The sequence below is a fragment of the Myodes glareolus genome, chromosome 25, assembly GCF_982192425.1.
Source record: "Myodes glareolus chromosome 25, mMyoGla1.1, whole genome shotgun sequence".
NCBI classification, from domain to species: Eukaryota; Metazoa; Chordata; class Mammalia; order Rodentia; family Cricetidae; genus Myodes; species Myodes glareolus.
In genome coordinates, this window is record NC_142050.1 from 13,484,798 (window position 1) to 13,500,110 (window position 15,313).

A 15,313-nucleotide genomic window follows, 5' to 3' on the forward strand; every position below is an offset into this window, starting at 1 on the left:
TGCGATGGGAAGACAAATCAGCGTTGTTAGGAGAAGGTGCTAGCACATCCAGCTTGTTTACTCTGGCCTCTGAGTCTGCCTGCCTTCTCAGAACACTTGCTTGGAGCCAGACTGTAGCAGCCCTTTCTCTGTCTTTTCATAATTGATCAGGGGATGACTGCTTTCCCTGAGGGTTAAGACGTGGCAACTTTTTCTGTTTGCTCAGCATCTCAATGCAGTAGTTCAAACATTGTTCACACCAGCTGGCGTGTAAAGCCATATGCACATCTTGTCAAAGCAACTGTTGTCATGGATACTAGAAACTCACTCAAAAACCAGATCATTGATCCCAATCAAAATTGTACTTTTTATCAGCTGAGAATCTTAATTATTATAGAAGAATATTGATCTGTGTTTTCCCACAATGGGGAAAAATATCCTAGATCAAAAACAGTGAATAACAATGTCAGACAATGACTTAGTTTTATATATTGAAAAATTTTATCACTCCTGTTCATGGAACTCGGGATAAAATGAAATTTTAAATAGGAGGTCTGAAGAACTTTTTTTTAAAAAAAATACTGGTTTAATAGTGCTAATCCTTTAAGTAATGTAAAATGAATTTTGGTTTCTGATACTAGTTTATGTAAATTCATATAGTCCATTCACCAACCTGTCCCTTCTCTAAGGAAAGGCATGTTTACATTACTTTCTATTTTTTTTTCTGAGTAGATAAAAGAACACAAAAATAAATGAAAACATCTTCTGTTTTGATTGGTATTCTGTCACACACAGAAACAAACCTGATTGGTTGAGTGGTAATTTCTTTGTTCTCTGATTTTACTAAGAATGCAAATGAAACCCACTCAATTTTATTTGGCATTAAAACTGCACTATATTTTGTCAAAGGAGAGGGTTTTTTCCCCTTGAATTGTAAGTACAAAAAAAAGTGTTTTTAATCTTAGTGAAAATCCTTATTAATTCACTTTCAAGATAATCTGATGTTGATTTGTCAAATTTAATTACAGCTTCCGGTAACACTTGAAGTCTGCTGCTTTGGCTTCAAAATTGTAATATGAAAATGCAAATTGAATGATAATTTGAAAGGGAGTGGGCATTTTAGGAACACTCAGAGATAAGTTCTGTGGGAATGAGGTTATTGATGCAGTTTGTGATTTTCTCTTCTTGAAGCACTTTCAACAAATTAGATTTATGTCCTGCAGGGTTACATGCATCTGCATGAGTTTGAAGCAATGTGTATAGGTATGTTTTGTGAAGTTCTTCTTTACAAAAAAGAATAATGGTGTAAAGAAGGTTGATAGTCCTCACTTACATTTAGTAAGGACAAGCCATTCCGCGTTTTTAAAAATATTTAGCTGTTTTCTCCTTTTCCCTTTCAGGCTCTCCAGGCGGCAAGACAACTTCTGTTACAGCAGCAAACAAGTGGGCTGAAATCTCCTAAGAGCAGTGACAAACAGAGGCCATTGCAGGTTAGTAACGCTTGCCTGTCCTTGAGACATAGCCTTAGTGATGTTCACAACAATGACAGATGTGCAAAGCACATTCTATTTATTAAACAAATTACAACATTTGTGTGTGTGTGTATACACATATATACACACATATATACAGTTACATATATATATAGTTACTTCCAAAAGAAGATTCATGGAGTCTTTGTAAAGGGGGATTTACAAATACTGTTAACATGGATTTCAAAAAGTTTACAAGTTCCTTCTTTGCCAAAAAAAAAGTAGGAATTTGGTACATATGAGCATAAAATATTTTGTGAAAATTGCTTTGTGGATTTTAACAGAGTTTCACGCACTAATTAGTTAAAATATGACAATTAAAGCGAAATCATAGTAAAATGATGTGTATGGAAACAAAGCAGTCTTAGGCAGTTGTCTGAAGTAGTATCCAAGTGAGAAGCGACAAATGGATAAATCCGAGCTGGTTTCAAAAAAAAATCTGTGAGGTTGCCAAGGACCTGTTACTGTTGTTACATTTATAGGAACAAACACATTCTGGAGTTTGTTGTCTTTCCTTACTATTTGACCTGTGAAACTGATGTATGCATTTGTGCTTAAAACAAAAAAGTTTGTGTTACAATAACCATTGTGTTTATTTATGGTCTTTTAAACCAAGATGTATGGAATATTTCCTTGAGGGAAAGTACTTTAAAGTATATTCTCCGGTTGTCTAGTAAGTGCACTGTAGACTTGGAGCGCCATCTCTCACGATGTTACAGACATCTCTCACAGTGTTGTAGACATCTCTCAGAATGATTTTCAGAGATTTTGAAAAAAAAAGTGATGTTTTCTCCTGAAACTTTTTTATATACATTTGTGTCTAATATGGAAAGCATTATTGTTGGTAAAGCAGTCATTTTGTGTACATTGATTTAAGCAAGATGCTCTCTTTTTCGTGGCTTTGGCTACTTTCAGATTCACATGTAGAAGTGATCATCTAGTTCTTATGTGATGGTCTTCCATAGCTTAGATTCTATTAAGAAAATCATAGGCTACTGATCCCCAGAAGCCAGAAATCTGTTGTTACCAAGAAAATAAATTCATAGGCCCTAAACAAAGTTTAGATAAAAACACATTTTTTCTTTGGAACAGGATCCTTTGTTGCAGGAGAGGAAAGATAAGAGTACAAGGAATCCAAAGTGTCTAAAGGCCACATCTCTGTGATGACTGTAAAAGAAAAATGTTTCATGGAAACTTCCAGTATTTAAGATCCTTTTCAACTTTTTCTCGTTAAGAGAATTCCATAGAATGTTGTTTTAATTCATGAGGAATCCTGGGGAGAACATTTCCTTATCATCTATCATATTTCTGTCACATTGATAGCAACGAGTTTAACACTGACTCCATGAGACTCTTGGTGACAGCCAATGGAGCCCAGACCTCCAGGATGGCTACAGAGTGGAAATTTCACTTTCTTTCTTTTTTTTTTTTTTTTTTTGTCGAAACATAAATTTGATGTTGACAACATAAGTCAAAGATTAGAAAGAAGTTATTATTTCAAAATCAGACAAGACTATCACCTAATTTATATTTTATATTTTTATACCACAGAGAGGATTTGGAGATGCCTCTTCCTCTTTAAAGTTCAGTCAGTAGAGGCGTCTTCCTTGCAGGGTATCAGGGTGTTTGTGGAACCAACAGCTTGACTCTAGTGTTTTTCTTTCTTCTGTCCTTGTTAAACTACACGTCAGTGTTTGCTACTCTGATTAACTAAAATACATATGAATTTTTATTTAAATTATCCACTTGTACGTTGTAATATTTGTGGCTCTGAAATAAGAATTTGTGCATGTGCCAACTGTTACATAAATCAGTTCTGAAAAGAAATTCTAAATGTTCTTGGTTCAGCATGAAAGATGGGTTAAAAAAATCATTGTAACTAGCCCCTAGCAACTGCAGCTGCTAACACCCCAGATCCTCTCTTTGTGTCCCCTGTATTGTGTGTGTCGTGAGCATGAGAATCAGCTCCGTTGTCTAGATGATGAGACTACAGTGCTTTAGGATCCTGTGTAACTGTAATGGGATCATTACGTAAAATGTCACAGGAATGAGAACTCATTTTTATGAATGAGAAATTAGAACTAATGAAGACTTACTCCCCCCCCCAAAAAAATGCACTGTAACTAATACAGTGCAAAACTGCAATTTTAATATCTCATGGTACTTGATAAGCTTAGCAGTTGTGGGCATGAGGAGATGGTATTGCATGCCTGATCAGAACGTGGCAGTGTTCACCCTCGCTTATACATCTCTTTTCAAACAGAGATATCAGTCAATGCTCATCTTGGCCTCTGCAAACATTATTAACAGCACTTGTAAATGTTTTTAAAAGTGGAACGTATTTGCTAGAATTTTTAATCGTGGGATATGAAATTAATATTTTAAAGTGTCTGTATATGACTTTTCTCCTAGTTTTGCTTTTCTTCTAGTAAGTCAGAGCTTAACAAAACGTTTTCCATGTAGTTGATATCTGTCTTACTTTAAGTTTCGAACTGCTAACTGAAAGAGCTGACCAACACTTGCAAGGCATAGTATTTGATGTTCCTGTGTAACGCAGCTTCCTGCCATGTCCAACATGATGCCTTAGAGGACCAGAATAGATGCTTTATTATTATTAGCTAAAATTTTGTTTTCAAACAGATTCTTTATAAAGTTTGAAATAAAATACAGCTTTAATAACAATTCTTTGATGGCTCGAGTCACCAGGACGATACACAGTTGCTTGTTTAGCTTTCACATGAATTGATTTATATCTTAAAAAGTGGGGTCATATTTGGAATGTGGCACGATGCAGTCAGTTTTTGTCACGGTGGTATTTATAGTCTGCTCCCTTTCATCGACGTTTTCCCATTTCTGTGATACAGGTGCCATCGATATTAGCATGGGTACTGCAAAGGAAATAAACGCTATCACACCTGACCATCTTCTTTAGCAGTTTCAGTCGTGACCTCGGTTTCCCTTATAAGTATCTGAATATTTATATTTAAAGTATATTTGCATATTCTAGTCGTTATATGATGCCCTCATTAAATAGCTCCAGGCCCCTGAAGTTCTCCTAAGCAGCACCACATGGTGCTTCTTCACATGTTACTACCCTACAGGAAGTACTTTGACGTAACAGCGAAGATGGCCTCTCTTTGACATTTGCTTTATTTGTTTCCACCACTGGCATTGCCTATCCATGACACACTACAGGCGAACACTACTGAGGACACTTAGTCAATAGAAAGATTTAATGCTTTCAGTTTCACGAAACCCATTTTTATGCGTGGAGGAATAAATGCACACACATCCACACACGGAATTCATCCAATGCACACTTCCAAAAATCTGAAACTTGAGTGATTTTGTAAAATACATTATCAATAACCGATGACATATTTAGTTAATTCAGTTTAGGTCTGGAAACCGGCCGCATTATTGTTCTTGTTACGTTTACAGCCACGAGACAGACTTGTGGTTCTCCAACAACTGTGCAGTGCAGAGACATAAATTTAAGGGAAATGCCATTGCTTTGCTATCTCAGATGAATATCAGTATACAACTTTGTAATCACGCCTTCACTGAAGGTTCATATCTCATATAAAATATCTATGCTCAGTAGGTGGTTAAAATTATTACTTTTTCTAAGTTTGTATAAGAAGTGCAAGAGTAGATTAGTTGAAAGCAAAAGTGAATTAAACAGAGTAATCTTATTCTGACTTTACCGCAAAATCATTATATAAATGTGAAGTTGTCTCCTAACATCCTTAAAGACATTGGGCAGATTAGCTAAGTCTAATGTGTCATGATTAAACATATGTTTTGCTTTTGAAGAAAGTGATGGCATCTTAAGTTTTTTAAATCTGATCCTTTCAAGGACCAGAGCATCTTCGTGGTAGCATCACACAGCCAGAAAATGCTTTGGAGTCAAATAATTAAATCCAGTGTGTTAGGGAATTATGTTTCCAATAAAATGTTTACCAACATCCAGGGGCCTTTTATCTCACTAAAGGACAGGCAATGATACTAGAAATTCCATATCACTACACAAAAATTATATTCCTCTGTATATTTTTGCAACCTACATTTATATGTTGTGATACAGTGCAGTTTCGCATCATTTATCCCTTGTTCTTATCCCTCAAATCAAAAAATGGTAAAACTAGCATCAGCAGCTAAAGTGCATTCTGCAATCAGCTACTGAGTAGTAATTCATGTTCTATGTCAATTATCAGGACTAAGACTGAAATGTTATAATTTGAAAATTAATAATATACTTTGGAGAAAATACTAACTTTATGGGGTACAGAACTAGATGTGGCCAAGTATATTTTAGGAAATGACAAAATTCTACTGATGTATTAATTAGACATGAAATTAAACATCTTTAACTTTAGTTCTAGTTGTAGAAATTTGGAATATTTTCCCAAATAAACAGAATTATGTGAAAATTTTCATACAGATTTCAGTAGAGGAAATTATCGTGATGTAGGAAACATGAAAAATAAGTTTAGTCAGTTTTCCCGAATGTATCTTCATCTCAACAAAATGTGCAGTGAGCCAGATACATTGCATCTTGATCTTAAAGTGATTAAAGGTTTAAATTATGCGCACTCTAGATCATGTCTTGTGTTGTCTGGATTTTCACACTAGTAGAAAATATTTCTTAAAGGCAGCCTGAAGAGGCAGGTCTAAGTTAAAACCATTCTTTAACTAGCATGCTGTTTCCACTGACCTCCTATAGAAAAATATCTGGTAGTACCTAGTCTATCATTTCAAAGTGCGTTTGTGTGGAAAACTTCCCAAAAGTCCACTCATGATATGAAGAAAAGGAGTAGCAGGTTTCCGTCTCCAGTCTGGCTCTCACATGTAAGATGTTGGTTATTTAACATGTTGGAAACTAAAATCCTGCAAAATTGTTGCATAAAATGGAATTCATGTATAGCATAAATCTTTAGGCAATAAGTTAATAATTTATCATCATTACAATAGAATCCAGGACCTTACTAGTTAATTCACATCTAGGACATTTGGACTATAGTTCAGGGTTTTTTTTGTTTGTTTGTTTGTTTTCTTTTCACCATTCCAAACTAGTCTAAAAGTCACTGTGAATGTTTAGGGGACTACAGCGGAAGTCTTCTGCTACAGTCTCTCCTGGTTAGTGTGTTTCACATTCCTGGAGTACAACTGTAGTTAGTATTTTCTCTCCTACTCGACTGCCCTGTAGTAGCAAGAACTAGTGGTTAGTGTTGGTTGTCAACTTGACAGGCTCTAGAATTGCCTAGTGGGCAGGCTGCCAGGAATACCTTTGAGGGATTATTTAATTAGGTTAGCCTTTGGACATACTTGTGAGGAGCTGTATGGGCTTGGGACTAGATTTGCAAATAAAGGAGAGAGGTATCTAATCACCAGCATTCATGGTCTCTGCTTCCCAACTGTGGACACAATATGCCCATCCTCCTCAACCTGTTGCCATGTCTACTCTGCCGTGGTGGAAGTGTGAATCAAAACAAATGCTCCCCTTAAGATGCTTCTGTCAGAGTTCTTTATCACAAAGGAGGAAAGGAGCCAGCAGAGGAACCATGAATTTTCTGCTCAAGTCTAGTGTGTGACTTGGTCCTTGCATAAAAGGCCATCAGGGAGCATGTGGTGAAAGCATTCTTGCAGCGTGGCTCATTCAGTACAGGTGGTTCTCATGTCACCGCTCCTCAGGGACTTCGGATGCAGTTGAGGTTGAATTAAGACTCAAACCCAAAACACTAGATTTTGGGCTAGAGTGAATAAGCGCAAAAATAAGCACTTCCAAAAGGAAGTTGTCAATCCAGGCTGCTTGACCAGGGAGTTTTTACACGCAGCTGTAAAGAAAAGAGACTCAATCGTTGGATAAAGAAAAAGAGTTTTGGTGGAGCAGATTTTAACTGATATCATCAAAGATGTGCAGAGGGGAAATCACGAAACCTAGTTAACAGTGGAGGTAGCATAGAGATGCCATAACAAAAATAATTAAAGAAAGAAAGAGTGGCCTAAAGGGCTTACTTTACTTCCGTTTTGTGACTGTTACAAAATGCCTAACAAAAGCAACTAAAGGGAGACCAGAGCGATGACTCAGAGGTTGAGAATGGAACTGTGTTTGGTTATCAGCATCCCCTTGTATCTCATAGCCACCGGGTCCAGGAGACCTAACCCTTTTTGCAATCCTCTATGAGCATCTACACACATCTGTTACACACATACGTACACACACACGCGCGCGCGCACGCGCACTCGCACGCGCGTGCACACATACGCAAACAGTATACCAATAATGCTAAAAATTCTAAAGAAACATACATGAACTGAGGGAAGCTTTGTTTGGCTGTCAGTTTCAAATGGTTCAGTATATTGCTTCTTGGTTCCGTGAGCATCGTGGTTTAGGAAGCATGTTGCAAAGGAAGTTTGTTCATGTCATAGTTAGCTAGAAAGTATATAACAGTGGGGCTGGGCTATGATCAAGAAAAGAAGTAAAATGAAAAATAGAAGAGACTTCAGCAATCAGCTTGGAACTAGAGTTATTAAGGAGGTTCGGGAAAAGAAGAATTTTTAAAAGACAGGGCTGTATTGTGTGTAAACCTATGTCTACCACAACCAGAACACTGTTTAGTTAAGTTAAATGCTGATATTTTAGTACCCCGTTCTTTATTGATTGCAAGTAATTTTTAGGATCAGCAAGGTTTACATGGGCAATAATGAATAAGAGCATCGTACTTTCAAATTAATGTTCACAGGAAAATAGAGAATTAATAAATTCATATTTACTTCTCAGATTGTTGCAAAAGAAAATTTATATAGTGTAAATTAAATGTGGAAGAAAATTGCTTTCTTGGAGGTTAGGGTTTTTTTTTTTTCTTTCCTTAGCTACCCAGGTACTTGTTTCTTTCTGTAATCTGTTAGGATTTTAAGTACATATTCCCTGGACTTCTCTATCTTAACTAAAGTGAAAGCAAGAAAGGAATAAAACACTAATATTGTTATGGGACCTCTCCATAGGATTTAAGACTTAGTCTTTGAATTTTATCTTAAGATGTTTGGAAGTGCTGTAAAAGCTCAGCTGAATGACAGTATGATGAACAGCCTGAGTACACGATTAGAGACAAAAAGCAAAATTATTTAGAATTTCACTTCCATTTAAGGCTGTGTTTCCTTTGTGGATTCTATTCTTATCTATCAGTCTGTGTTCTCTATTGCACTTAAGTTTCCTAAATACCACCCTGCTACTTCGCTGTCTCTGCTCTATTCTTTCTTCCTTCACTACGTGTTCACCGTGTAATCTTTTCTGCTCCTTTGATCTCTTGCACAGAAAGGAGAAAACTTATATCTAACTCTAAATTGATCATAAAGGATATTCTAGTCATAATTTTATCCATAAATGATGAAACTGGGCTCATTCTTTTCGCCCATTGTCCAGCGTTTCATTGTAGATTTATGTTTACTTGAAGAGTTTTTTTTTAACAAATGTTAAGTTGGAGTATTAGTACGACTTTCATAGTCTTTTGATTCTCTCTGTGGCTTAGAAAAATCTAGACTTCGAATCATTTTCATGATACTAGAAATATCCTCCTACTAAAATTTATGAATCTTACAGGTCACTAGAATGCTGTGATCATTTGCTAGGACTTTTGGGATTCTCCCAAAATGTTAAAATGAATATCCAAGCTTTAATTTCTCAGGACAGTTATGTTAATGGCCAGTTATTCTAAGTGTATCTTTTGCTAGGTTAATTAGTTCTGTTTTAATAATGCTGGATTTGGTAGCACACCATTGAAAAAGATCAAGTAAATGAATAATTAATTGTTCTTTCGAAAGTATTTAAGTCACTACCTTAATATGAAAATCATACAAGCGCATTATGAGAACCTAACTTGAGTTTTAGGATAATTATGGTTGAGCACTAAGGTACTTTTCTCAAAAACACTAAATAGGTGTTAATAAATTCTTATAATACAGTGTTTTAAAAATGAAAGTGTATGCTTTGATTAGAAAGGAAGAAACTACTGATGAGAAATAATTCTAGCAAACCCATGAAATTCACAAGGTGTCTATTTTGAGATCTTCAGGAACCTGAACTTCGAGAAATTTTTCTTTCAGCAATATCTGGTGAGGGTGCTCAGCTTTGCTTCCAAGAACAGTTCTCCCTCTCTAGGAGAGTACCATGGGTCTATACAAAGTGTAACACGCCAACAGCTTTACAATATTCTATAGAACTTTCCATATTGTTCATCTCTGTCTTTTAAAAATATGAAAGGATTAACTGTGTCACTGAGTCCACAGAGGAAAGACAGGTAGTGACAATAGTGACAGCAAATGCAGGAGATTTAGGTCCCCTGTGTAAGAGGTCAGCAGACTAGACCGTCCAGCCTCTTGGCATGCTTAGATGTTTTACAGCTAAATGAATTCTACATGAATTCTATATGACATGGGAACTTTGGAATCATGAGATAATGAATGGCTCCTCAACAGCTAGGAATTTTAGGGCTCTGGTCTACCATGCTTGGATGCTTCATGCCTGGAGGAATTCTACAGGAGTATGACACAGTAACTTTAGAATCATGCAGATAATGAAATATGTTCTCAACAGGTAGGATTTTTAAGACTCTGGTCTACTAGATCTTACAATTGTGCATCTATTGGGAATTCCAATACCACCAAGGAAGTTCTCCTTACTGTCTGTGTTGATACAGTATATAGAGTTAAGAGCCTTCATTACCTTGTATAGTCTCCCTTTTAAGTATAAATGTCAACTGACTTTCCTAAACTGTCTCGGAGGTCTTAGTGAAACTTTTCTGACTTGTCTTAAAGGATACAGGGGAAGGCAGTGATTTAACAGCTCAGGGGCCTCGTGGAAGGGCAATAGAGGATTGGAGTTTTTGTTTCCATAACTACTGACTAGTTTACTGACTAGTTACTGACTAGTTACTGACTAGTTACTGACTAGTTTTGCCCTAAGGTTCGTCTTTGATGCCGTAATGCTTCCAGATAGAAATCCTCTGTCTAGATTCAGATTTCAACTGGTCAGGAATCACATCCAACTGTGACTAGCAGCTGTAGGCATTTTTTTTTCTTTTCCTTTCTATTTTTTTTAAGGCTTTGTCATTTTGCTTTATTGGAATTCACATAAAACCTGTTTAGCAAGAGGTTAAGCATTTGAATAACACAAAATTCCTTTGCACAGTATATAAATTCTTACACTTAGGATGCTAACACTTGCATTGCTGCAAAAGCTGCCACCTTGACATCCTCCACTGCTGGTGCTACTGCACATTCTCAAGTGACAAACTAAGGAGCACAGTGAACGTTCCGATGTGCTGACATGAGGAAAATCTGTTGTATCACAGAGAGATTACATTCTTAGATAGATTATGTCTGCAAAAACATTGAAAAAAAAGCACAAATTGCAGTCTTTTGTCTATACTCTTTCTTCTCCCTACAGACCAATCATGAAGTGGACATTTAAAACATTAATTCATAATAAACCCATACAGAATTTATCATTTCCCCAAAGCACATTTTCATTGAGAAGCTTCTCTTTATCAGTGGGATTAGAATTTCCACCGTCAATAGCTGTGATAACTTCCCTAAAATATCTTGGAGAACAATTAGGACAATGGTTTTCAATCCCAAGAAACTGTTTGAAAACCTTTAAAAAAAAAAAACAAAAAAAAAAGGAACTGCAAGCCTAGCAGTGGTGGCGTGTGCCTTTGATCTCAGCATGCAACAGGCAGAGGCAGGCGAATCTCTGTGAATTCGCAGCCTGGTTTACAAGAGCTAATTCCAGAACAAGTTTCAAAGCTAAAGAAAGAAAGAAAGGAAGGAAGGAAGGAAGGAAGGAAGGAAGGAAGGAAGGAAGGAAGGAAGGAAGGAAAGAAGGAAGGATGGAAGGAAGGAAGGAAAGAAGGAAAAAAGGAAGGAAAGAAAGAAAGAAACTGCATTCCAGCTCAGTCTCCCGAGTTAGTGTGGGGTGGGGATTGGATGGTGAAAGTCAAGAGGCCAGGAAATTTCTATTCAGTTGGTCTGAGACTGAGTGTCAGAACCCTGAATTCTGTTTTCTCTCAAATAGCAAAATATTTCTCAGTGAATAAAAATTATTGAACTTGAATTCCAGTGATATCCTATGTCAGAACCATCTCTCCAAACTTTATTCTCTTTGTTTTTGTCACTTAGCCCAGACGGGCTTGAACTTGCTGTTTCCAAAGATGATCTTGAATCCTGATCCACTTACTTCCACCTCTAAGATGCTAGGATTGTAGACCTAAGGTAGCATGATTGATTTTTGTGGTACAGATACTGAACCAACCCAGGGCTCACCCATGCTAGACTAACACTGTACGACTGAGCTTCACCCCAGCCATCTGCTTTCCAACCAGATGAAAATATGCTGAACTTCTGCTATCTCAGGTTACCTCCTGAGTCAACAGCAGTATATATTTTGCTTATTCTATACATTTCTTTTTTAAATGTTAATGAAAGAAAAGTAGCCATACTCAGACTTCTTGAGATGCCATTATTTAATATATTGTTTTCAAAATGATTTCTGACAATAATACCAGAATCTTGTTTGTGCTAATACAACATCTCACATAAAATTATCAATGATAAATGCATTCTTTATTATACTAAGTAAAAAGATAGATAGATAGATAGATAGATGATAGATAGATAGATAGATAGATAGATAGATAGATAGATAGATGATAGATATATAGTTGATAGATAGATAGATAGATAGATAGATAGATAGATAGATAGATAGATAGATGCATCCTAATGTCCTCAGCTATTAACCACTATCCCTACTAAGCTTGCTTTTGATATCAGAAACCCTAAATAAAACACTCATTTTTTCAAAAATGTAGTCTGCCTCAATGACTCTGGTACCCTGCCCTCCTGGTCTAATGCTGTTTTTTAATTATGACGTAAGCAGAGATATGAAGTGCCTCTAGTTCTTCACATCCCATGCACATCATATCACATACATCATACCACATACAAACATATACTTTTTAACATACTTTTATTCTTGTATACATGCAGCTGAATCAGCTACTATAAACTCTTTACTGCCTTGTTATCTTTCATTTTCCAATGCGAACAATAAATATGTGGTATCTACAGACTTGTGTATGCCCATTCCAAAACCCGTCAAGCCCCTCTTTTCTCTTATGTGTTGGTTGCATCTTTCGGTTGTCTACTGAAGCATCTCAACCCAGATTAACAGATTTTCAACTCAAATTATTTATCTTAACCTGTCATGCTGAGTGTTCCTATCAGCTTTTCCTGATCTTATCCTGTAGTCTCTATTCATTAATCCATTATAATATGATAATGCCATATCCTCTGCTTTGATAATGTAAAAATCCCTCTAATCTCTCAGCACAAGGCACAGGGCTCTTGGTAAACCAACATGGACATGGCATGGGCCTAATACTGAACTGTTTTCCATGCATACTATTTATTCATTTGCAAATATTTATGTTTCACGTGCAAGGTGCCACAAATCATATGAATATTTTTATGTATTTACTGCCTTCCCTAATTCTGCACCAGCTTAGAAGATCGTTATCATTATTCAGAGTCCTAAGGCTTTCACATAGAGCATCTATCCCTGGAATTGTCATTGAGTTACCCATTACACATGTGTGCTTCCAGAAAATATAGCACATTTTATCATTTCAAATACTGTAAAAATTTCCATGATAAATTATACCATATTTTATCATAGGCAACTGGCTTCTGTTTCAACTTGTTCTCAGATTCTAAATCTTGGAGGTAAGAGGCTGGATCTTGTTCAGGCTTATAATTCCCCCCAACACAACAGTTAATGCATGGTAGATGCCAAAGAAATCTATAGTATTTGATTTAAATTGTGTGCACTAGACCCCATTCTCTCTATCATACTAAGCTGAGGCTGTCCCATTCATCCAGAGAAGCAATTACAAGCATTTACGTATCAGCTTAAGTTTCCTGAAGAAAGTTTCAAGCTCTCCTGAGATGACAGACTCTGGTCACACTGCCCAGCTCCTCCCGTGTCACTAAAAGATTTTGTCTTTGTTCCATTAGACAATCTGTTTTGAAAATAACACATCTAAGGATTAGTTTCCTTGATTCGATTGTATGTAGTATGCTCATTTGACGACAATTGATTCTCCTTTATCATTAGGTAAACGTTTTCTTTTCCAATTCTATCTTCTGTCTTTTTGGATTCCATATACCTAAAGAGTTTGCTGACAGTAAGACCTTTCCTTCCTACTTTTAAGGTAATAATACACTGTGTCATCTGTTAACTCTAGCTGGGTTTCTGTCCTAAGTATCAATGACAGTTTTTAATAATAAGTAAAAGCAAGAAGTTTGCTTAATAAATGACACTGGAAATCTATGGAATGGCAAATAGTACATAAGGATTTTTCAAATATTAAGAACTTGTATATACTCTGCACATTATCTGTCTTTCTATAATTGATGAAATGATTTTACTATCTTTTTGGTCATTAACTTTGAACATTCTACTGAAAAAGTATCTACATTGGCTGTAAAGTCGTCAACTGCTCTAGGTAGGAATTCAACATGCAGTGAAGCACACACACAGGCAGTGCTGAGCTGGCTCAGTCCAGAACTAATTGTCATACGATTTTTTTTCCTTTTTTTATATGCAATCGCTATTTTTTCATTAAAAATTAATGATGTGAGTTAACAAATGAAAACAGATGAATAACAGATATGAGTATATTTGTTAATTTATATCTGTATTATATTTTCATCTATCCTTATATATCTTCATATATGCCCACTGATCTATAGCTACATCTAGATATAGATATACATTTTTGGATATGAATAAGTATATAATCTCCTTTTCACAAGTGCATTCTTATGGTTCAGGTGTTGGATTATAAATCCATGAAAACTGCGATGTATGTGTAGCAAAAAATCTAGCACAGATTCTTAAGAATGGCAAGAGGCCAAGATTTTAGCCCTGGGCTCTGCTCCATGTGGCTTCTGTCTTCATGGTCACAAGAAGACTCCCTTTCCTCCTGGCATTATGCCATGGTCCAGGAAGAAGGAATAGGGAAGTGAGTGAGAAAAGATCGAGTACAAATGAGAGCTGGGGGATTAACTCTGCCTCCTTTACTAAGGGACTTCCTCAGAAGGCACTGGCTTAAACTGCACACACTGTGAACACCAGTCACATTAGCAGTCTATGAAGCTCATTAGCTTTCTTCAGTCACTTTCTCCCAATAAACTAAGTTGGAGCTCTTAAAGTAGAGAAAAGAGTGGAAATGGATTGTGCACTAGGCTCTCAGCAGTTTATGTACCACTGTTTACCAAATTAGTTACTACTGATATGCTGGGTCCTAGAGTTTTATGGGAAAAAAAACCAGATGTATAAGGTGAGATGCTTTAGTGATAAGAGGTATGATTGTTTCGATCAGGATTTAAACACGCACACCGCCCCCACATGCACACGTACTAATGTGGTTGAAGTTCAGAAAGTTTTAGAGGATTTAGTTTTAATAATTTTAGTCACAATTAGAAGACAGTTAGACTCCGAATATGTTCATAATGCAGGGGTTCCTCCCTCTAGAGGTCCCTACAGAAGATGTGCCTATGTGCATTCTGTTGAGGCATCCTGATGGAGTGCAAGTGAAGAGCAGGGCACACCCTGGACACACACTATTCTAGAACTAGTTGAATGTGAACGATGTATTTAAAAAGCTAAATATGAAAGAGTAACTTAAGCACAAATCTATGTGGTGTTATTTACCATTCCCATTCAATGACTTCCAACA

At 36.4% G+C, this 15,313-nt stretch overlaps 1 protein-coding gene across 7 annotated transcripts in view; it reads left to right on the plus strand.

The window, feature by feature from the left end:
- The window catches only part of Foxp2 (forkhead box P2), a 502,382-nt gene that overhangs the window by 351,973 nt on the left and 135,096 nt on the right, over positions 1-15,313 (plus strand). For all 7 annotated transcript variants that reach the window (XM_085683588.2, XM_085683587.2, XM_087901631.1 and 4 more), the window contains one exon: positions 1,380-1,469. In XM_085683588.2, coding sequence (XP_085539714.2) covers positions 1,380-1,469 — 90 coding nt within the window. The remainder of the gene's footprint in view (positions 1-1,379; positions 1,470-15,313) is intronic.